Genomic DNA, 23,966 nt, shown 5'->3' on the forward strand with positions numbered 1-23,966 from the left:
TCATGGGGTGATTTTCATTTTAAAGTGAACTAATCCTTTAACTAAACTGAATAGTATCAATTGTATTTTTATTCTTGTACATCTTGATTGTCAACATTTGTTGACACACCTTTAAATATTTCATATTTTATTTGAACTGAACTGAATCAAATGCATCTTTATTCCCTAACATCTTTATTGTCGATGTCTTGCTGACACACTTTTAAATATTTTATTTTATTTATTTTATTTGAACTGAACTGAATCAAATGCATCTTTATTCCCTAACATCTTTACTGTCAATGTCTTGCTGACACACTTTTAAATGTTGTTTTGAAACTCAGTATGACAGTCTTGACATGGTGTTTAGTCAGAAAAGTCATTCTTCAACAGAACAGCAGATGAGTCACTTGCATGAAGATCAGAGCCGCTGTGGACGACTACTCAGTGTCTAAGTGTGTTAGATTGATGGTGGTGCAGGAGTGTGTATATATATGCCTGAGAGAGCATTAAATATTCAGCACTGCTGACAGCTATGGATTCTTACAGGTGGAGTCAGAAAAACAAAAGCAGGAATGGGACTATTTCTAATTCCTTCTCAGAATACCTGCTGTTGTCTGCTGCTTTCTTACGGTGGCTTAACTGTGTGTTTGAGCTGCACCTCAGGCAGTATGCCAAAACTAGACCGTATAAATCCCCTGCATATGCACCCACTGGGTCTGAACTGGATGCTGATTATAATGAATTGATTTGTTTTTGTTTTGTTTTGTTTGTTGCATTCACCAGCTCATGAATGCAAATGTAGTGGTTTTGGTTGTAAACAAGAACAAATTGTTCACATTTTATTTGTATATGTCATGTCCCAATGACTGGAATGTGTTTCCAAGAAACACAATTATTGTTTGTCACTTCTATAAACAGATTCTATGTCCAATCTTACAGATATTTTCCGCTTCTGTAAGCCACGTCCTCAGGAACCTGCATGTAATTTGTGTTTTGGTTCCACAGATTTAAGGTGTATTAGTTCCAGGTGACCTTTGTGAAGTGCGTCAGAAACAATATACACATGAAGACGGAGACTGTAATGGAAAGAGACTGGAGATGGATATCGATTATATGTGTGTTCAGAAAGAAAGATGCTCAACATGAAAAATATTCCAGAGGAGGATTTGTCCTGCATATAGAGGTACTGTGAAGACTGACTTCAGTCAAAGAAACTGCTCTATTCCCTTCTCCTTTCCACCTTCCTTAGGCTGAGTGTCCAAAATAGAATTAATGTCGAGTGCTTTGTGGTCTCTAGGTACACTTGAAATGTTACTCTCTCATTTTCCACCTCTCTCTCGCTTTCTGCCTCTCTCTGAGAACAATACTTTCCCCATGTGCTATTTTCAGTGCTTTGATTAATGGTTTAAAACAGGACTGTAGGGGAGAGTCTTAAAACTTTCATGGAATATGGGTTGATTATTGAAAGCTCTCTAAACAATAGAAACGCACACCACAGATTTTGATGTAGTTCTTGAGATTTGGACAGCTGGGTTTTGAAGATTCCCGTACCCCACCCCAGACCCCTGTAAAATATTTACAACATAAAAAAAGAAAGGGATTTCTGTAGCATGAAATCTAAAATAATTTAGTGCTAATAGAGTGAGTTTGGTGGCATATCAGTTTCTCGTTGGGCTCCAGACTTTCCCAGCAATGTTTACTTGTGAAAAATCGAACAGTATTGCATGATGCTTGTAACATTAAAGGGTTAGTTCACCCAAAAATGAAAATTCTGTCATTTATTACTCACCCTCATGTTGTTCCACACCCGTAAGACCTTCGTTCATCTTAGAAATATGAGATATTTTTGATAAAATCCAATGGCCCAGTGAGGCATGCATTGAAAGCAAGTTAATTTTCACTTTCAAAAGTCCAGAAAGCTACTAAAGACATATTTAAAACAGTTCATGTGACTACAGTGGTTCAACTTTAATGTTATGAAGCGACACAAAAACAATATCTAGTGATGGGCGATTTCAAAACACTGCCTCATGAAGCTTCGAAACCTTACAAATCTTTTGTTTTGAATCAGTGGTTCAGAGTGCGTATCAAACTGCCAAAGTCACATGAACCATTGAAATTTCGAAACACTTATGACGTAACGAAACCTGAAATCAAGTGACTTTGGCGCTCTGAATTGGAAACAAAAAATTTGTAAAGCTTCGAAGCTTCACGAAGCATTGTTTTGTAATTGCCTTTTGTTGAATAAAGTCGTTATTTTGTTTTCAAGAATGCATGAAATGCAAATGATGGCTCAGATCCCTTCTTATACAGGACCAACCACTAGGTGAAATTCAAGGTAGCAAATTATTTATTTATTCCTTTATTTATTAATTTGGCCATCATTATTATTAATTTCTTTAGGTGATCATTTCTGGGTTTGATGGTTACTCAATACCCAGGCAATTGCTAATGATAAAATTAATACCTTGAATTCAATGTTGCGTCTGCCAGCTGCATGAATATAAAATAAAAGGTATAAATCCAATCAAAGTTACTTACAGTAACGCAACACCGCAGTATATTTTACAGTTGATTTGACTCTTGAGGATCAGATACTCAATAGTTGGTCAGCACAACCAAACCAGTTTGACTTTTGACATGCAAGGTCCCACATGTACTTTAAATATATGTGTTCATACATCCATAATTCACATATGGAAATGGTGAGTAGGGTTGATCTGGTTTATATTTTTCACCTGATAGACAGCAGAAAGACATCAGAGTAGCCAAACAGTGCTGAGGAAAGCAGATTCTAATCCAGGAGCTTTAGAGAAACCCAAAGTCAGTATTGAAGTGGGGACATGGGAGGGAGGAAAGACTCACAGTTTTCCTAACACGAAGCAGATCTTAAACCGTTAGTCCCTAATGGAGTCCATCTTTTATTCTGTGACATTTGTGAGAGGCCTGCTTCAGTCTCTGAGGGCCGACGCCGGTCGCCGCCCCTCACCGCAGACCCTCGTGGACTCGCTGCAGATGTTTGTTTGATCTGGCCTTTAGAGCGGTGGAAAGTCCAAGTTATTTTTGGAGCCACAGTCGCCATTTAATTAAGGCGATTAAGGGATACCGCCAAAGACGAGGAAAATTGTGAGCGGGGAGATTTACGCCTCTGATGGTGTGAGCGATGTGATGGCGAGAGAGGAACGTCGTCCTGAGTAAACACAACTCAGGGTAATTGAGAGTGATGAAAGTGTGGACGGCTTTCTGTTTATTAGGAGCTATTCTCAAGTAACCGAAACGGAGAGAGAGCGAGGAGCCTTAAAATAGTGAAGGTTATGCTTTCATAGTATAATTATAGAGTCAACTCCCTTGTGCTTGATTTAATCAGCTCTGTGTATTATTTGATTTATACATGGAAAAAATGGGTATATTTATTGTGTGGTATCATGTCTCGGTGCCAGGTTGTGATGGACACTTTGATCAATCAGGAGAAAGTAATTATATAAAACTATGAATGTATTAATCCTGATTATCCTGTGGTGGAAAACTGCCATGTGATATGAATGATATTTCAGAGTTATTAGTATGTGAGATGTTGATAAGCCCACAGCTGCAATGTTGATTTATTAATCCACATGGGCCGTGACAGCTTGAATGAATGCACCTTGTAACCTGAATTTTAAGCCTATAAGTCTGTTAAATCCATTTAGCCAGACTGTAGAGGAAGAGGTGCTATTCTCTGTTTAATTATGTAATTTGATTATAACGATTGATTGATAACTGAATTTGATTGATACCTGAAAATGTAAGACAACAACTGAACACACTGTATTATATATAATTGAGCTTAAAAGTTTACATACCCCTTGCAGAAATGTTAAAAGGGTCATGAACTGCGTCGTTTTATTGTTTTATAATGTTTTCTGGGGTGCACTTATAATGTTAGTATGCTTTTTACATCCAAATTTATTATTTATTTTTCTTTTGTGGTGGTTGTTTATGAGTCTCTTGTTTGTCCTGAGCATTTAAACTGAGCTCTGTTCTTCAGAAAATTCCTCCAGGTCCTGCAAATTCTTTGGTTTTCAAGCATCTTCTGTATATTTGAACCCTTTCCAGAAGTGACTAAATGATTTTGAGATCCATCTTTTCACACTGAGGACAATAAAACCTTTTTTGGGGGGTGAAAATCTGATGTGCATAAGAATTTTGCACAGTACTGTATATATATATATATATATATATATATATATATATATATATATATATATATATATATATATATATATATATATATATATATATATATATATATTATACTGAGGGACTCAAACACTGCTATTAAAAAAGCTGCAAACATTCACCGATGATCCGGAAGGAAACACAATGCATTAAGAGTAAACTTTTTGAATTTAATTTGAAGAGGATAAATAGCACTTTTTTCGTCTTCTGGGAAACATGTAAGCATCTTTTGTAGCTTCCAAAGGGCAGTACTAAATGAACAAAATATGATCTTTAAACAAAATAATAAAAACTTGCACATCTTCTCTTAATGTACCGTGTTTTCTTCTGGAGCATCAGTGAATGTTTGCAGCTTTTGTAGTAGTTGTGTTTGAGTCCCTCAGTATATATATATATATATATATATAGTGAATGTTAATATATATATATATTAATTTTGCCATTAATTGTAATAATCCAGTGAGATTTTTGAATACACAATAAGACTGATAACAGCCGGTGCTCCACATGGAGATCAGAGCTCACCATCATCAAATCCGTCTGTGATTACATGAAGAAACAGATGAAACTGAGACAAACGAAATCCAGAAGAACTGTGGCCGTGTCTCTAAGATGCTTGAAGAAACCTGCCTCCAAAGCTACCTGAAAAATGATGCCCAAGTGTACCTGGACAAGAGCTGTTTTAAATGCAAAGGCTGGTCACACAAAATATTGTTATGATTTAGTTAATATAAGTTAATTGATAAATAAAATCTATTTATAACAGTATTTTTTAAAAACATTCTCACTTTACAGCATTTACACAAGTGCCTAAAACTCTTCACAGTACTGTATCTTTGCAGGCAGGATTCTTCAAGCATCTTAGAGACACGGCCATAGTTCTTGTGGATTTAGTTTGTCTCAGTTTCATCTGTTTCTTCAGATGGACTCTGATGGTGAGATCAGATCACTGTGTGGAGCACCGGCTGTTCTCAGACTCCTTGTGTATTCAAAAATCTCACTGGATTATTACAATTAATGGCAAAATGAATGTTTGGAAATGTGAACGGATATGTCCTATTGACACACTACAGCAAAAGATAAAAATAACTGGCTTAAAACCTTTTTTTGGGGGGTGAAAATACTGATGTGCCTAAGACTTTTGCACAGTGCTGTACATATACACACACACACACACAATGATATGGACAACAGCAACAAAAAAGTTGCTGTTTGGATTTAAATGGGCAAATACATAAGAGTCTATAACTGGATCATTATTACGTTTATTATTATGATTCTAGCATGTTATATGTTTGCCAAAAGGTCTTTTAACCCTAATTGATGGAGTGTGTAGCTTTTCATTTCTTAAACAACCTTGTGGTATCATGGCCACTCCAGATAACATCACAACATTTATTTCCATCAGTTTTTGGTCAAGATCATGTATTGACAATACAAGAGGTGAGCACTCTGTAAAGTCTCTTCCAGCACTCTCATCTCAAAAACTTTCAATGAATTTAAGGTCAGGCCAGTTCATGTGTGAAAATGATTCTTCATGCTCCCTCCCAACAATTCTTTCACAATTTCAGCCTAATGAATTCTTGACATTGTCATCCTGGAATATGGCCACGATACGTTTTCCTATATGGTTGTTTAAGAAATGAAAAGCTACACACTCCTGTTAGAGTTAAAAGAACCATTCCCAAACATATAACATGCTAGAAACATAATAATCACTGTAATAATGATCCAGTCATAGACTCTTAAAGGGTTAGTTCACCCAAAAATGAAAATTATGTCATTAATTACTCACCCTCATGTCGTTCCACACCCATAAGACCTTCGTTCAACTTCAGAACACAAATGAAGATATTTTTGATAAAATCCAATGGCCCAGTAAGGCCTGCATCGCCAACAAGACAATTAACACTTACATTGCCCGAAAGCTTCTAAAGACGTATTTAAAACAGTTCATGTGACTACAGTGATTCAACCTTAATATTATAAAGCAACGAGAATACTTTTTGTGCACCAAAAAAAACAAAATAACGACTTTATTCAACAATATCTAGTGACGGTCGATTTCAAAACACTGCTTCATGAAGCTTCGAAGCTTTACGAATCTTTTATTTCGAATCAGTGGTTCCAGAGCGTGTATCAAACTACCAAAGTCACGTGAACCATTAAAATTTCGAAACACTTATGACGTAATGAAGCCTTGTTTACTGAAATCACATGTCTTTCACACTCCGAACCTCTTACTCAAAACAAAAGATTTGTTAAAGGTGCCATCGAACGTTATTTTACATGATGTAAAATTAGTCTAAGGTGTCCCCTGAATGTGTCTGTGAAGTTTCAGCTTAAAATACCCCATATATTTTTTTTAAATTAATTTTTTTAACTGCCTATTTTGAGGCATAATTAGAAATGTGCCGATTTATGCTGCGGCCCCTTTAAATCGTGCGCTCTCCGCCCCCTCCCGAGTGCTCGACTCTATCATTGCATAAACAAAGTTCACACGGCTAATATAACCCTCAAAATGGATCTTTACAAAGTGTTCGTCACGCAGCATGTCTAATCGCGTAAGTATAGTATTTATTTGGATGTTTACATTTGATTCTGAATTAGTTTGAGGTTGTGTTTCGTGGCTAACAGCTAATGCTACACAATACATTAGCAACATGCTAACGAAACATTTAGAAAGACAATTTACAAATATCACAAAAAATATCATGATATCATGGATCATTATCGCTCCATCTGCCATTTTTCGCTATTGTTCTAGCTTGCTTACCTAGTCTATTGATTCGGCTGTGCACATCCAGACGTTAATACTGGCTGCCCTTGTCTAATGCCTCGATCATGAGCTGGCATATGCAAATATTGGGGGCGTACATATTAATGATCCTGACTGTCGGTGTTATGTTGAGATTCGCCTGTTCTTCAGAGGTCTTTTAAACAAATGAGATTTATATAAGAAGGAGGAAACAATGGAGTTTTAGACTCACCGTATGTCATTTCCATGTACTGAACTCTTGTTATTTTACTATGCCAATGTAAATTCAATTTTCAATTCGATGGCACCTTTAAGCTTCGAAGCTTCATGAAGCAGTGATTTGAAATCACCCATCACTAGATATTGTTGAATAAAGTCGTTATTTTGTTTTTTGGTGTACAAAAAGTACTCTCATCGCTTCATAACATTAAGGTTGACCCACTGTAGTCACATGAACTGTTTTATAAATGTTTTTAGTAGCTTTCTGGACATTGTAAGTGTTAATTGTCTTGCTGGAGATACAGGCCTCACTGAGCCATCGGATTTCATTAAAAATATCTTAATTTGTGTTTTGAAGATGAACGAAGGTCTAACGACATGAGGGTGAGTAATTAATGACTGAATTTTCTTTTTTGGGTGAACTAACCCTTTAAGTATTTGCCTGTTTAAATCCAAACTGTGACTTTTTTATTTTTTAATTCATTTTTATGTATTATTTTTTGGCTGTGCAGTGTATAAATCATTATCACAGAAAATAAATCCAGACTCATTATCAGTGCCCTGAAACGAATATGAGAACTATCCCAAAGGGGTTTATTTTGCAGTAATGACTGGCTTATTGTTATTATCTTGATTATTATATGGCTATGTGCCAAATAAATCAGTAGAGTGGACATGAAATAATATAATTAAAAATGTATTATTAATATAGTTAAATGGTTATTATACTAAAATAGTTGACCAATTTGTTATCATAACATACACACATATCTTCTTTGTCTTGCACTTTTCCAGAATAAAATGAAGCTGTGGGAGAAAAGTATTTTTTAATGCTTTTTTTTTTTTCAGATCATGACCTTCACAGCATTCACTTTCATTTGAAGACACTCTACCATGTCCAATTCAAAGACCCACAGAGCACCTTTTTAAAATGATGGTGTATGAAGCGTCTCCGGCGGCGTGAGTGTGTTTTAATTACACACAAATCACTGGGATGAATGATGGAGGGGCGGAGAAGGGATGCAGGAGTACCCGTGGCTGATAAGATGTTGCCATGACAACCGTATCCGCGTAACCTCTCGGTTAAAGCAAGTGCTGCGGGGATTAAAAAAGTCAATCGGTATTATCTTTGCAGTTTAGAAACGGATCGCTGCATTAAACCAACTAATTTCCTTCAGATCCGTCTCGGATACTAAAGATTAATTTATGTTAAAACTTAGACAAGAAATATTAAATCTGTCCTCCTTCACTTTAATTACACTGAATCTGAAAGCAATAAAACCTGTAAAGCAAATAAAGATTTTGATCTGTCAATAAGATGTATGAGACTTATGAAGCATATGGAAACCAGGCCAATTACGTTGGTTGTTTGACATTTGGAAGGCTGCAAATGCATCCGAAGATGCAGGGTATGAGCTATGAAGTTTTTCCTTATGAAGTGAGCCATAAAGTGTTGGTTTTATATTTGACATTTTGAGTCTGTTGTCGTCTGTACTCAAAGGGCTCTCAGGCTTTGGTGGAAATGCTGTTTATCTTATTAAGAGTTTCTTTCAGATGTTTCACACAAAGCATCACATCTTGAGTCTGAGACATGGAACCAGAACAGAGAACTGAACAGCGACGGCATCACAGAACCACAAATGGAGAACATCCGCGGGACGCGCTCAACCCTCCACATGACTACAGCAAGCTGGTAAGTATGTACTTCAAGTATCAGTCTCTAATCTGCCTTCACAATGCTAATTATTCATTTGCTTTATGTTGTGAAAATTGCTTGTTCCACCATCAATATGTGACGATATCTTATGCAGCAGATTTTTTAATGTGAACTATCAAAATCAAGAGTTGTCAGTGGCCCCAAAACATATTTGCAAATTTAAGTCACACTTAAATCTGAATGTCATTACTTTACAAAATAATATAAAATCAAGTGTGCGTAAATGCTGTAAATCCTTTCTTAAAACTTTTTGCATTTACTCTAAACCAGCTGGTTCCAAGTTGTGTGAAGTCGACATTAGTTCAACGCCATATGAATATCTTCCACTAATGCCTGATAATCAGAAAACATAGATGATTTCTTTTTGTAAAATCTTTGCTTGAAAAGTGATATCTCTTCAAAATAAATGACCAAATTGGCTTGATATTTTGATGTATATTACAATGACATTTTTAGATTAAGTGTGACTTAATATCCAAATACTCTATCTGTATTTTTGTTTTTTATATGTAAGTTACAGTCATCTACATACTTTCATCAACATACATTAACATTTAAAATTTTGAAGTTTTTTTTTAAAAGTGTCTCTTCTGTTCACTGTTTGATCCTAAATACAGTAAAATCAGTAATATTGTCAAATATTTTCATATTATTATAATTTAAAAAAAAATGTGAATATATTTTTTGTATATATTTGCTGCTCAAGAAACATTTCTCATTATCATCAATGTTGAAAACTGTTGTGCTGCTTAATATTTTTGTGGACCCGTGATACATTTTTTTTCTCAGGATTGTTTGATTTTATAAATGTCACTTTTGTTTAAAGGCACAGTATGTACATTTTCACCACTAGAGGTCTCTTATTCAAAACAAAGATCCATAAAGGTACTAAAAACATATTTAAATCAGTTCATGTGAGTACAGTGGTTCAATATTAATTTTATAAAGCCACGAGAATAATTTTGGTGCACCAAAAAAAACCAAAATAATGACTTATTTAGTGATGGCCGATTTCAAAACACTGCTTCAGGAAGATTCGGAGCACAAATTAATCAGTGTATCGAATCTGCTGTTTGGAGCGCCAAAGTCACATGATTTCAGCCGTTGGCAGTTTGACATGCAATCCGAATCATGATTCGATACACTGATTCGATTACTGATAGTACCTTTATGGATCTTGAGAGAGGAAGTGTCATCGATCCCTATGGAGGCCTCACGGAGCCATCGGATTTCATCTAAAATATCTTAATTTGTGTTCCGAAGATTAACGAAGGTCTTACGGGTGTGAAACAGCATAAGGGTGAGTAATTAATGACAGAATTTTCATTTTTGGATGAACTAACCCTTTAAACATTCTTGGAAACATTTGGATATTTTATTCCAAAAATCTTACATATTGTGCCTTTAACTTAATGCATCCTTGCTGAATAAAAGTGTTTTCTTAAAAAAAAAAAAAAAAAAAAAAAATATATATATATATAAAGTATATATATATATATATATATATATATATATATATATATATATATATATATATATATATATATACAGTATATATATAACTGAGCCCAAACTTTTAAATGGTAGTGTACAAGTAAATAATAGAGCAGCATCCACCCTGCCTAAAACAGTATTACACTCTATCTTCTCATTGCTATTGTTCTTTGTTATTGTACTTTTTCCTTTGTCTTTTTTTTTTTTTTTTTTTTACTTTCTTAAAATGGTTTTCTGCATGCAAATCTTTCATCACTCATCTGCACTCCGATTACACAGATCAGCGTGTACCTGCAATGGAAAAGTACTCGAATGTGCCGATATAATGTGTTTGTGAGTGTCACTCTGCGCTCAGACGGCCATCATGAATGTGTTCACAGGGTAAATGGGTGTGAAGAGGCTTTTGAGAGGGGTCTGTGTGACAAGAGGGAGTAATTGGCATTGTGCAGGTCCGCATTACCCCACCATTAATACTCTTAATGATCCGCAGTCTGACAGTAAGGAGATGCTAGAAAGCGCCTGGTCCGACCACTATTGTGTGAATTCTCCAAAGAATAAAAGAGCCTCTGAAACACTTTTAGCTGACGCCGTTCTCTTTAGCTGAAGTATCACCTTCTCCATATTTTACTTTAGGCAAATAATTCTATTCTTGGCTTCCTTTTGTTTGATTTTAAAGACCTTTGTACCGGATCACAGGCAGTTTAAAGTACAAAGGCATAGCTGGGATTTCATAAGTGAGAATTTGTGTGGTAAGAAGTTGTATGAGTAAGCAAATCTATGAAGAAACAACTTCTTGGACAATGTCCTGACCTCAGGCAGCTCAGCTCAGATGTCTGGTTAAGCTTTGTTGTTTCTGTCGGGACATTGTGTGCAGACTGCAGAGATACTGGCGATTTGATTCAACTTTTGACATGTGACACATCATACAGCCTTTACTTTAATCTAATCTCCACTCTTTAATGTTGCTTAAGGTCAAGAACACCATCCAGAGCATCTCCACATGTGTCAATGGTAATGCTTCTTTTCAAATCTGTTGTTATTGCTATAACCTTTATAACATTAACATCAACCGACACTCATGACAAAGTCATTCGAGATTTAGTTTTAGAGTTTTTAATTTAAAATCTTGTATATTTTTTAGTGTATTTCCCCTTTTTATAGTTCATTGGACAGAGTTATCTTTTAGAATATTTAGCTTTTAATATTTAGCAAATCGTTTCTTGTTTCTGTTGGAGTTGCTGACATGAAGGATTTTCTTATTCCATATGTGTTGTCTGAACAGCAGTACAATCACAAGAGCGTATGTAGGACATATCAAACCTGACAACCACGATGAACTTAATAATAGCCTAAAGGCACTATATGTTGGTCTGAATTAAAGCAGGAGCCACATGGGACACCCGTCAGTATAGCAGGACTGACTCAGCTGTGAGTGTCTTTGTCTTATTGTCTGTTTGACCTTACTGTATGTTTTTCATTAATTAAGGAATGACTTGCATTATTGTTCAATTACGATTATAAGAGAATAGTCTTATAATCAGTTCAAAAACATTTAAACAGAAATGCCATGTTTCATTGTAAAAACAAGCAAACATTTGTGTTTGCATTAATCCTGTAAAACCTGAAATAATAGTCAGTAAATTGAACTTTTAAACAAAAATTGAAAATAAGTATGCATTTGTTTTTTTAATGGCTTTTATGGCTCATACAGTATGATATAGAAGTATATTGAGAACAAAAAACACAAACTGAGAAAAGAGATGCCATTTGGAGCAGTTGCTTATATTCATATGGCCAGAAAGTAAATCAACGTGATCTTTATAATATTATAGCAGACTTACATAAAGTGCAGGTAAATAAAAGTTTTCACTCTATATCTTAACAATATTATATTTCAATGCTTAGTCTTAATGATCGAAGCTCTAGTTTGAATTATGGGTGGCAAAAGATAACATCAGTGATTGAGAGATGTATTTATAAATGTTCCTCAAAAGTCTAATGGATTACATTTGATACTCATATTTTAACATGATTTTTCAATGATGTGTGGATAATCAAATAAACCTAAGTTGTTTCAGTCCAGTAAATGTCCATCTTGAACTATAACAATATGAAAATTCTTCTTGATTTATAAAAATCAGTAACGATTTCACAGTAAAAAGACATGAACCATGACTTGAATTATGCTAAAGGGCATTTTATTTAATAAAATAAAGTACAAGCTATCAATTAATCAATACTTTTTCAAGTTTTGATTGTATTGATAATTATAGAGACTTTAGACATTTGCATATCATATGTGACCCTGGCCCACAAAACCAGTCATAAGGGTCAATTTTTTGAAATTGAGATTTATGCATCCTCTGAAATAAATAAGCTTTCTATTGATGTATGGTATATTTGGCCGAGATACAATTATTTGAAAATCTGTAATCTGAGGGTGCAAAACAAATCTAAATATTGAGGAAAAATGTTGTCCAAATGTCCTTAGCAATGCATATCCACTCACAAAAATAAATTTTTCATACATTTATGGTGGGAAATTTACAAAATATCTTCATGGAAAATGATTTTTACTTAATATCCTAATGATTTTTGGCATAAAAGAAAATCAATCAATGTTTTGACCCATACAATGTATTGTTGGCTATTGCTACAAATACACCCGTGCAACTTATGACTGGTTTTGTGGTCCAGGGTCACATATATGATACAATAGGCTTTATAGGGTTAAAACAATGGAAGTATGAGGCAGGACACTGCACTGTCTGACTTAAACATTGTTTACATGAAACTAGTGTCATAAAATTGAAAGACAAACTGAGGTACAAGTCAAAAACATGCTGCCTGTGGTGTTCCACAGCATCTTTGGCATACTGCCGATTACCACAGACGATCATTTTGACTTCGTCCCTCAGTATGTAGAAACAAAAATCACTTATGAACCCAGAATATTCTTGTAAGCCTTGTTCTTCTTGACAATGAGATATGGAATTAATTTAGGCCTATGGAATTTTTTTGCTTATAAAGTCCTTTTTTATCCTTGTAGCATTAGAAAAGCTCATGGATTTGGTGAACAAAGATCTAGCCTTGAGTTTTATCCAGCATCCCTCGACGGCATTGATGAGTGCATGTGGAGTTTCAGTGCATGTGGTTTCTCACAGTGTGTGGTGAATAGACAAGCTCCTTTCAAATTACAATCACAAAGCTTAGCGTTGACACCTGCATGCACCACACAGCGTCCATTTAAAGGTGCCCTAGAATTAAAAATTGAATTTACTTTGGCATAGTTGAATAACAAGAGTTCAGTACATGGAAATGACATACAGTGAGTCTCAAACTCCATTGTTTCCTCCTTCTTATATAAATCTCATTTGTTTAAAAGACCTCAGAAGAACAGGCGAATCTCAACATAACACCGACTGTTACGTAACAGTCGGGATCATTAATATGTACGCCCCCAATATTTGCATATGCCAGCTCATGTTCAAGGCATTAGACAAGGTCACCCAGTATTAATGTCTGGATCTGTGCACCGCTGAATCATCAGACTAGGTAATCAAGCAAGAACAATAGCGAAAAATTGCAGATGGAGCAATAATAACTGACATGATCCATGATATCATGATATTTTTAGTGATATTTGTAAATTGTCTTTGTAAATGTTTCGTTAGCATGTTGCTAATGTACTGTTAAATGTGGTTAAAGTTACCATCGTTTCTTACTGTATTCACGGAGACAAGAGCCGTCGCTATTTTCATTATTAAACACTTGCAGTCTGTATAATTCATAAACACAACTTTATTCTTTATAAATCTCTCCAACAGTGTGTAATGTTAGCTTTAGCCACAGAGCACTATCAAACTCATTCAGAATCAAATGTAAACATCCAAATAAATACTATACTTACGCGATTAGACATGCTGCATGACGAACACTTTGTAAAGATCCATTTTGAGGGTTATATTAGCTGTGTGAACTTTGTTTATGCAATGTAATATAGAGTCACAAGCTCCGGGGGCTGGGAGCGCGAGAATTTAAAGGGGCCGCAGCCTGAATCAGCGCATATTTAATGATGCCCCAAAATAGGCAGTTAAAAAAATGAATTTAAACAAATCTATGGGGTATTTTGAGCTGAAACTTTGCAGACACATTCAGGGGACACCTTAGACTTATATTACATCTTTTGAAAACACGTTCTACGGCACCTTTAACTCCAGGTACAGAGGCAGGTCTCTTAACGGAACATTTTCTAAGTCTTATGTTTCCACCACTCCGAATATACTAAAACAACATTTTTGGCTCATTGCCACAGTCTTTTGGTGTACATTCAAAATAATAATATCAGTGATATGACTGATGTGTTGTATAAATGCGCTCTGTGTCCAGCATGACATAAGATATAGGTGAGGGGTGACGATTGGTATCATGCTCACAAACCCTCACGCCGCATTTGCTCAATTTGTCCCCACAGCTCGGCATCTGTAGCCCTGTAGGCTTTGATGTATTTAGATGTATTAATTTATTCCCCATGTTCCTGCCAGTCCTACATAATGGGGTCCTGTTCTCGTTTAATGGGCCTTACAAAATTCATAAGGTAATTACTGTGAGTGATTGGATTAGGTTAAAGCACAAATGTGACTTTGTACTAGCAAAAGCGAGTCTAAGGGAAAAGTGTCTGGCTTTTTTTTTTTTTAGGTCAGATTTATGGGAAATGATTTACATATAATAATCATCAAGCGTTGATTACTAAAACAATTCAATTTACTTTAATAGAGACAAATGGAAACTTCTCGGTTCATTGGTTTTGTGTTATATTTGAAACAGCTTCTTTTTTTTTCTTTTTTTTTTGGGAAAACCTGGCATTGAAAGGAAGGATTTAACCTGTTTGTCTGAGAGATTTGATTCTGGTGGCACAAAGACTGCAGCCTTTGATCCAATTACAGTGTATGTATATCCCAGGTCACTTCCTGTCGCACAGTCGTAGCCTGAGGAGCGGGGCCGCAATCACGACTCTGTCGAATTATTGAGTTTGTGCCCTTAAGCCACTCTTTCTTTCCGCATCCATGACCGTGTGTATATTTGTGTGCTTGTGTAACCGTTCGGCCAGGGCTAATGTTTCAGAGCGGTTTGAGAAGGGTCACCAGCTGTGTTTCAAACATCTGTTCCTCATAGAAGCAGCCATGGATCCCATTTCCTCGATTCCTGTCATGTTTAGAAAGAGAGATTAAGCTTTGTGCCGTCTACCGAGGGTCTCCTCCTCTCTTTGACTCATCTTCACCGCCTGCTTAGCTGCAAATCAAACGAAACTGTCTGAGCCATTGGCTGACGTTGATGGACAGGGGTTTGAGAGGTGCAGTGTTTTTCATTAGACACGCAACTGCAAACCCCATTTCGTGGAAAGGGGGGTTTGCATCAGAGCTGTGAGCGCAACTCATTTATTCCGATGAATATAAACAGTGGCTGTCCTTTTTTTTTAATTGGAATTTAGATATGAGTATATCCTTTCCAGAAATTGACTTTTTGGGGGGGATGGTTAGGGCTAGGGTTAGAGTTAAAAGCCAAAATTTAAAGGAAAACCTGTCTAAAAACTATACACATCTTTAGCTTAAATTTTGCCAGAACAATCGCATACCCGATATGTAAATTCTTGATCCATTTTACAGATGCATTTTCAAACAAATCGGATGTCTGTTTTGAGTTCTCCATGCGTCTGACTAATGAGCTAGTTGAGAAATGTGACTTCAGCCTCTTATAGAAGCAGCTGTGGAGTCTATTAGCAGAAATAATGTTTAAACACATGTTTTACAGACCCATGATTTAGAAAACCTGTAGATCATTCTTTGTTTGAGTCAATGTATATTCTCCCACATTTTTGTGAAATGTCAGTCTTTTACTTTCCTACATTAGAATACATGCATCTAGAAAATTTTAATTGAGTAATTTATGCGCATATAAAAAATAAATTAGAAATTTATATTTTATAGCAGTAGTCAATAAAGTGCATTTGAAAAGGTTTTTGTTTTAACAGTAGAGGGCAGTCACTCCACCTGAGTGCCTTTAAATCAGATGCCCCTTTCAGAAACCTTCATTATAAAATTAATTATCTAAAATGCATGTCATTATCTGTAATGCAAGTTATTAAACGTTATTTTTAGGTTATTATATCTGCCTCATTCATTGTGTCTTTGTATGGCCACTGGTATTTTCCTGTTCTTTTAGACATGACACCAAATTAATATCATATTTATTAGACAACGCCATTGTATCCTTTAGTGTACCGTATTCATGGTAAATATCATGTGTATAAGAATATGACAGTCATACAGCATCTAATCTCATCCTTTTACCATTGTACCACCATAGTAGCCTACTTTTTGGTAAACTGATATATGAAATATATAATCTTGGAAATTTATTTTCAGACAAAAATGAAAGTTCTTACTTATAAATCTCATTATATTTGTGCTATTGGATTTGATGTATTTTCATATACTGTATTTATTTCTCGTTAGCTACCTTCCAGTGCTACAAAATATGATCCTGCTTTTGTTTAATATAATTAGGTGATGGGATGATTAATACTTTCTACTATTTTACATGTAATTGTAAGTATAAACTATCTAATGCAAATCTTGATGCTGTTTATAGATCATGTGTTCCATAAGACAGAGGAGGAGGAGGGAGTGAATAGGGCGGGCATTGGGACCCCGCCGCCTCCTCAGCAACAAGGTTTCCTCTATGTGCGCGAGTGTGATTGAGTTCTTCACTGCAGGACACATTCAGATCCCAGTATCAACCGGACGGGACACAGCAACGCCCTCTCTATCTCTCTGTCTGTGGATTTGGACTTTTTATACTGAGTTTCAGCAGGGACAACTAACTTTTTTAATTAAAAATCTATAGGACAAACAGTTCTTTTAATTTTTCTTTCTCTGAATTTTTGGATTCTTTTTCGTTTTTGATGATCACTTTTAATACACTGAGATTATCTGACCATGTCATAAGTGTTTCTCAGATGCACTTAGTTCATGAGAATAATCTCCATAGCATTATTATCGGTGGATATATAAATGAATGAGCTGTCAGAGATGCTGGTGTCCAGGGATTATTGTGCGCTTATGATGCGAGATCGGAAGGAATGCGACGCGCGCTCTCGGGAGAAGGTGGACGGTGAAGTGGAGCGGATTCGAACCCGAGAGCGTCTGGACGCGACTGTAGCAGGTCTAACCGAGCTGGAGTATCTGAGGCAGAGACAAGAGCTGCTGGTCAGGAGTGTGTTGAACTATCAGGAGGCTGCAGGAAAGGACAAACCCTGCCCTACAGTGGAGGACAGCTATCTGAACACTGAAGAAAAACTTCTGGAGGAGAATATTTTATTACTCAGAAAACAATTGGTGAGTAAAAGAAACTGTTTATTGCTGCTGTTGTTGAGGTAGTATGAAGCGCAACACCTTTCTCCCATCTGTATTTCTGAAGATTGTTTTTTTTTTTTTTGTCATTGTCATTTGTATTTTATTTTACTAATGGTAATCGAATATCCCTTAGTATATCACCGTAGTACAGTGATGGGAATACTATGTACTTTGATATGTACTATGGTACTAAATTGAATGTACCATTGCATTTGCCACAGTACTCCAGGGTACTTCGAAGAATACCATGGTTCTACCAGAGTAGATGGTTAATGCATTGAGCATTTTCAGATTTATAAATTGCATTTTAAAAGAAAGAAATATATATAATTTCCATAATTAAACATTTACTTGGATTGAGTTCAATTAAAATGATTGAAAATTTGATTTTGTCATAATTAAACACTTAGTTGGATTGAGTTCAATTTAAATGATTGAAAATTTGATTTTGTCTGGTATAGGCTTTTTTTTTTTCTTTTTTCTTTTTTACTGTCATGTGACACCAGAAACTCAAGCAGTATAATCATTAGAATGATATTAAAAGAAAAAAAGAACCATTTAAATCAAACTTCCTGAAGGTAGTAGAACATCCCTGAGTTTCTAATGCAAGTCTAGAAGGGGGTCTGACTGGCTTGAATAAGATTAGTTGATGGGCTTCAATGGAAATGAACTTTTTACAAGCCCAGCTCAAGCCCCCTGCTGTCTTTAGAGGATGACGAAGATTAAATTTAACAGTTGGGCCAAAGACACCTGGTTCCACTTGAGGTATTTGCAAACATTTCCATTATCGTAACCCTACGGGGTTCATGCATTGTGGTTAATGTGTTGTATACAGAAAAGAATTACAAGGTTTGGATTTATTTCCTGGCTTTGCTAAAGCCTCAGACATGTACACAAGTGGCTTGAGTCTTCCCCGCTGTAGTTCGGCATAATTACACTTGTTTATCTTGAGGTCAGTTTGTTTGCAGGCCTCACACCCAGAACTACATTAAAGTTAATGGTAATATGTGGATCATATAATGCCTAATGTCCTTATGATTTCCCAAAAACAAACAACATATCCTCTGTGGTCATTGACTGAGCTGAGCTTGTGCAGTGAATTGAGTATAAACCAGAAATGTAGACACTATAGCCCAAACCAAGGCCCAGGCCATCAGCAGTGGTCTGGGGTTAATTTGACGCCATTTCAAAATAACCGTCGGTGTGCTCTGCAAATGGCACTTTGTGTAAAAATGGTCTGCATAGCCCAGCATGCTGAGAGCTCAGGGCCCATAAATCACTTGCAGCCCGCCTGTCAGGACCAGGCTTTTTTACAGCCTCGGTCTGCAGCGGAGGAAACGCCATTCCACTGCTCCATATAGCCTGGAATCTGCACTGCATTACTTCCCCTGTCAGCAAACAGCAGTTAAAATTTGCAGCAGATAACATGCCTCTGATTATAGGTCATTTGAAGTAATGTCCGTCTGCTTTGAAGGGGCCACATTTTCCTCGGTCTGCCGTTTCACCACGCTTAATTTGGAATGCAGCACATGATACGGGTGTTGTCAGATGCATCCAATTGCTCTCAAGCGGTGTGTCGAAGTTGAATGGTTATTCCCATGCGAGGTGTGACTCTTATTTAGTTCATTACATCTGTCTGATCAGTGCCATGAGGCCACCGGCATTGAGACATACATTGTGAAATGAAATTGTTTGCAGATTCTTGTTAGGGCTGCAGGGCAAAACCTTGTAAATGAAATGCCAAAAATTTGTACCCTTTACGAAGTTGCTAAACTACTAAACATTCATGAAATCTTTTGTTAACATCTTTTCAATATGTATTCTTTCTTTATAGAACTGCCTTAGGAGACGAGATGCAGGCTTGATCAACCAGCTCCAGGAATTAGACAGACAGATCAGTGACCTGCGGTTGGACACAGAGACTTTGCATGAACACGTGGAAACGGACAGCCGGCCAAGCTCAGGTTAGTATCTTTTGTGTAGCCATAACACTTGAATTCTGTGCACTGCATGCTTTATAGAATTATCATCAAGCGTTGACAAAAATGATTGCCTGCAGATTGTCTGCATAAAACCAATCTTAGCAAGATTGCCAAAGGATTTCCAATAAAACTGATTCACAAGCACAGAAAAACATTCCTAATGATTGTTAATCTTCAGCAATCACCCGAGGGTGGTAATCAGATGTCCTGTTCGAATTATATCACTTTGCATAAGACTACTTTATATGCTTTGGGCCTGTAGTAGCATGCGTACCTGCAAGCCCTAATGTCTGTTGGAAACTGTTTAGCTGTTTTGCTTAAGCACTAATTTGGTAATGCGAACAATCTGCACCCTGTACTTGAGGCCTGCTACAGCTACATTAGTTTACATTCCAAAAACGAGAGGTCATTTTAGTGCTGGAACTGACTGCACTTTTGTTGGAGGAAGGTTATATAAAGTGAAGATTGATTACATGTGTGCATGCTCCTCTCTGAAAGTCTTGATTGTTTAAATGACATTATAACTGTTTTTTAACGTGAATATAGAGTTCTTCAACCTTTAGGTTGGTTTTATTTTCATCACAGCTATTTTTGGTGCTATTTGTAGTAGTTCTAATACTTTTATTCTTTACCATTGTAATGCTAATATCAATTGTGATGTATGGAGATCTGGTTCCTCACTCTATTTCCTCTGGAAAATGGATACCATCCTACCATCCTATGTTATTCAAATCAAAATTGGAAGTAGGTTCCTGAAGAGCACAGTCTTTGGATCATCACCTCATTCCTGAAGATGTAAAATTAATGTGTTAATGTCTCACCCTGTCTCTCCCAGGCTTTTACGACCTAAGCGACGGTGCTTCTGGATCCCTCTCCAATTCCTCCAACTCCGTCTTCAGCGAGTGTTTGTCCAGTTGTCGCTCCACCACCTGCCTGTGCACCCCCCTCGACACCTCGTTCTGTGCCTCTGAGGGAAGGCTTAAGCCTGCAGGTGAGAGTCTCCTTGTGACGGTTTGATGTTTCTGGGTCATTCAGACATCAGCACGGTTCCATGCAGTCTTGAAACACTGTTCCCTTCTCTGGCTTTGTTATGCAGAACTATTTACTTAATGGGGATTCCTTCCTCCAGGTTTAGAAGCTAGTATCACAAAGAAGGGCCACTTTGTTTGTTTGTTTCGAGTTTCTTCAAATGACATCCGTTTTTGTGTTGCATTACCATTAGCAGAACACATCCTGTAATCACTTAAGCTTGACTGTGCAAATAGAGGTGAAACAAGAGAAGTTTGGTCCCGGACAGAGATAGAAACAGTTTCACAGCCCTGCTGATGCCTTTCCCAGCCACACCTATAAGCCAACAACAAAAGGCTCGTTAGTACATCAAAACTAATCAGCCACCCACCCAGCTAAGCACTAGAACTCAATGAATCTCCTCTCACATGCCATAGCATAATGAAATTAGAGGTTTTAGTAATCTGACATTGTCTTTTCTTGTAGTATTAACTCTTGTGTCCTTTGGAATTTGCAGATGAGCTGGCCATTTGTGCAGAATGTGATTGCCATTGCGAAGACTCAAGTTCCGGAACAGTCCGCAGGTCTCTTTCTGCATCCTACTCCCCTTCCCCGGATGGCTCCTGCGATGGCCTTTCTAAATTCCACTGTGATCTCATTGCCAAAAATGGTAATGATGTGTACCGGTACCCCAGCCCTCTCCATGCGGTGGCTGTCCAGAGTCCCATCTTCTTTCAATCCATGACTAGTAACCTAAAGGAAGATTGTAGCTTCCCCAAGCTTGGTGAAGCATCGAGTGATGAACAGAAACCTGAGCAGGTCATGGGCACTCAGAATTCATCCTGGCATGCCTCTCAGACGCTCCCAAACAAAAAACTGGATAGTTATATCTTTGGGCTACTTCAGAGGAGGGCACAACCATTGAGGACCAGCAAACCTCGAACAAGCATCAACACTGACCCCTCAAAGAGCATTTTAAGGCAGGCTAGTCTTTGCTCACGGGCCCCTGCTGCTGTCCAGGCCCAGAATAGGACCTCTGACCTCAAGCCTAACTGGCAGACATGTTTACAAGATGCATCAGCAACTAGCACTGAGCCAAGCACAGCTTCGCCCCAAAGACAATGGTCTGCTGAGTCTCCAATTCAACCACAGAACAGTTACTCAATCACCAGTGATAATAACACTAGTTGCCTCTTGAAGAAGAAAGTTTTTGGAGCCTGTAAAGGCCAGCCGTTAAGTGTTGCATCGAAGGACTGCCAGGACTTAGGCAGCCCAAATGCAATTTCCTCTCCCAAACTCAACAAGCATTCTTATTACACTGTGGATGACAATAAATCAGGACAAGCAATGAAAGCAAGTCCTCTTAAGAGGAGTCCTAAAGCTCAGGCTCCAGCAAGTTGTGGTAAAGACGCCGAGCAGCTGGCTCCAGAGTTGCTTAGTCTTGGTTCTTCTTCACAAAGCCAAGACGAGGGAGGTCAAATGGTCAGTGCCCAGTTCATCCCTGCTGAGAAACAGAATGTAAATCTCCGCAAGGGTGGCACCAAGAACATCAAGATTGTCAAAGTGAAAAATTCCACCAGTGCAAAAATTAGACCTCATGTGTCCAAGCATGTTTCAGAGATTGTTCGTGACAAGCATCGGACAGGATCTAGGAGGTCTCGACAAGTGGAAGACGTCCACCACTTGCACAAATCCTACAAAAAGGCCTCCACAAAAGCCAAGAGAATCCCTGCCCCCATCCCCGAAGAACGTATCCTGGAGAAGCACACTAGTTCCACAGGGGGTCGATCTTCTTCCCAGAGACACCACGGACATCACCGACATCATGAGGCGGTGTTGGCCAAACCCAAGTACAAGCGCAACGACTACCACCGGCGACCGAGGGGTCTCCACGAGATCCCATACGAGGAGGCTTACAGGAGGGCTCACTGCAGGCAGAAACGAGAAATGCTGGACCACATGTCAGCCATGCACCTGCCGTCTAACGCACACTACACCAGCCCCTACGCCTACGTGGGCAGCGACTCTGAATATTCAGCAGAGTGCGCCTCTCTCTTCCATTCCACCATTCTGGACACAAGCGAGGATGAGCGCAGTAACTATACTACCAACTGTTTTGGAGACAGTGAGTCGAGCGCTAGCGAGGTGGACTATGTAGCTGAAAGCAGCACTAGCAGTGACTCTGAGGGCAGTGCAGGGGTCAACTGGCGCCAGTTCAACCAGGCGGGTGCAGGATCCCACGGAATGACTTCAGCACAGGCGAAGGCATTTGTCAAAATCAAGGCTTCCCACAATTTGAAGAAGAAGATCTTGCGTTTCCGATCAGGCTCTTTAAAACTCATGACCACAGTGTGAGAGACTTGAGGGACAAAGATATCAGTTAGGATGCAGCCAATCAAATTGGCTTCTCTCCCTTTTCACACAATCAAGTGCCTAGACAGAAATCAGCTGCACGGCCGAAAACTGCCTGTCTGTCAGCTGAGAACTCAACTTCTGTCCAGAACAGCGCCTTCCCCTGCACTTTTCACCCCTTTGATGTCATTGTCTGTAGCCTTTTTTAACTTTTTGTTTTGTATTTATTATAAATTCAGCTTTTGCTGTGATGCATCTACATAGCAAGTACTATGTAAATGCATGGTTCATACACGGTTTACTTTTCTAAAGATATTTATAACTTAATATATTTGGTTAGCCATACATGGAAATAGAATTGGAAAGTATGACTGAACTGAAGCAGTGTATGACAGACAGTCTGTCTGAGAAATGTTCACCCAAGCCTAGTTCACCTGCTGATCATTAAGGGCTTTTGTTAAATGCACATTAAATATGCATGAGCAACAGCTTTACCATTTACCTTATTAGCTGTAAATGACCCTTTTGTAAAATAAATGTTAATGTATGTTGATTTCTTGTGTCTTTATTCTTTATTAAATCCAATTGTTAAAATCATTCAGTGTCATCTTTGCTTATTTGATGGTAATGGCTGTATTTCTGTGTACTTTTGAGTCCAAGAAACCATGTCAAATACCAGCACATGTACTGAACAATCCTAAAATTGCACCCCTGTTTATTTTTATGATCTGAAAATTGGAATTTCCAATGTCAAGGCCATGTTAAACCACCCCAAACCCCCTGCTAGAGCTGATGTTAAAAGTTAAATGTGCCATCTAATT

General features: G+C 37.5%; 1 protein-coding gene across 2 annotated transcripts; it reads left to right on the top strand.

The window, feature by feature from the left end:
* The first annotated feature begins 1,046 nt into the window (after positions 1-1,046).
* dact1 (dishevelled-binding antagonist of beta-catenin 1) lies at positions 1,047-23,719 on the top strand. Of its 2 annotated transcripts, XM_067367261.1 has the most exons (8): positions 1,047-1,165; positions 8,027-8,137; positions 8,732-8,870; positions 10,058-10,194; positions 17,040-17,785; positions 19,638-19,767; positions 20,621-20,776; positions 21,311-23,719. In XM_067367261.1, the coding sequence occupies exons 5-8, from the start codon at positions 17,462-17,464 to the stop codon at positions 23,146-23,148; spliced, it is 2,448 nt and encodes an 815-aa protein (XP_067223362.1). In that variant the 5' UTR covers positions 1,047-1,165; positions 8,027-8,137; positions 8,732-8,870; positions 10,058-10,194; positions 17,040-17,461; the 3' UTR covers positions 23,149-23,719. The 2 variants fall into 2 exon arrangements, with proteins under 2 accessions (XP_067223362.1, XP_067223363.1); XM_067367262.1 differs by lacking the exons at positions 1,047-1,165; positions 8,027-8,137; positions 8,732-8,870; ... (1 more) ...; positions 17,040-17,785; positions 19,638-19,767 and adding an exon at positions 19,797-20,529.
* Positions 23,720-23,966: the final 247 nt, after the last annotated feature.

The sequence above is a fragment of the Chanodichthys erythropterus genome, chromosome 18, assembly GCF_024489055.1.
Source record: "Chanodichthys erythropterus isolate Z2021 chromosome 18, ASM2448905v1, whole genome shotgun sequence".
NCBI lineage: Eukaryota > Metazoa > Chordata > Actinopteri > Cypriniformes > Xenocyprididae > Chanodichthys > Chanodichthys erythropterus.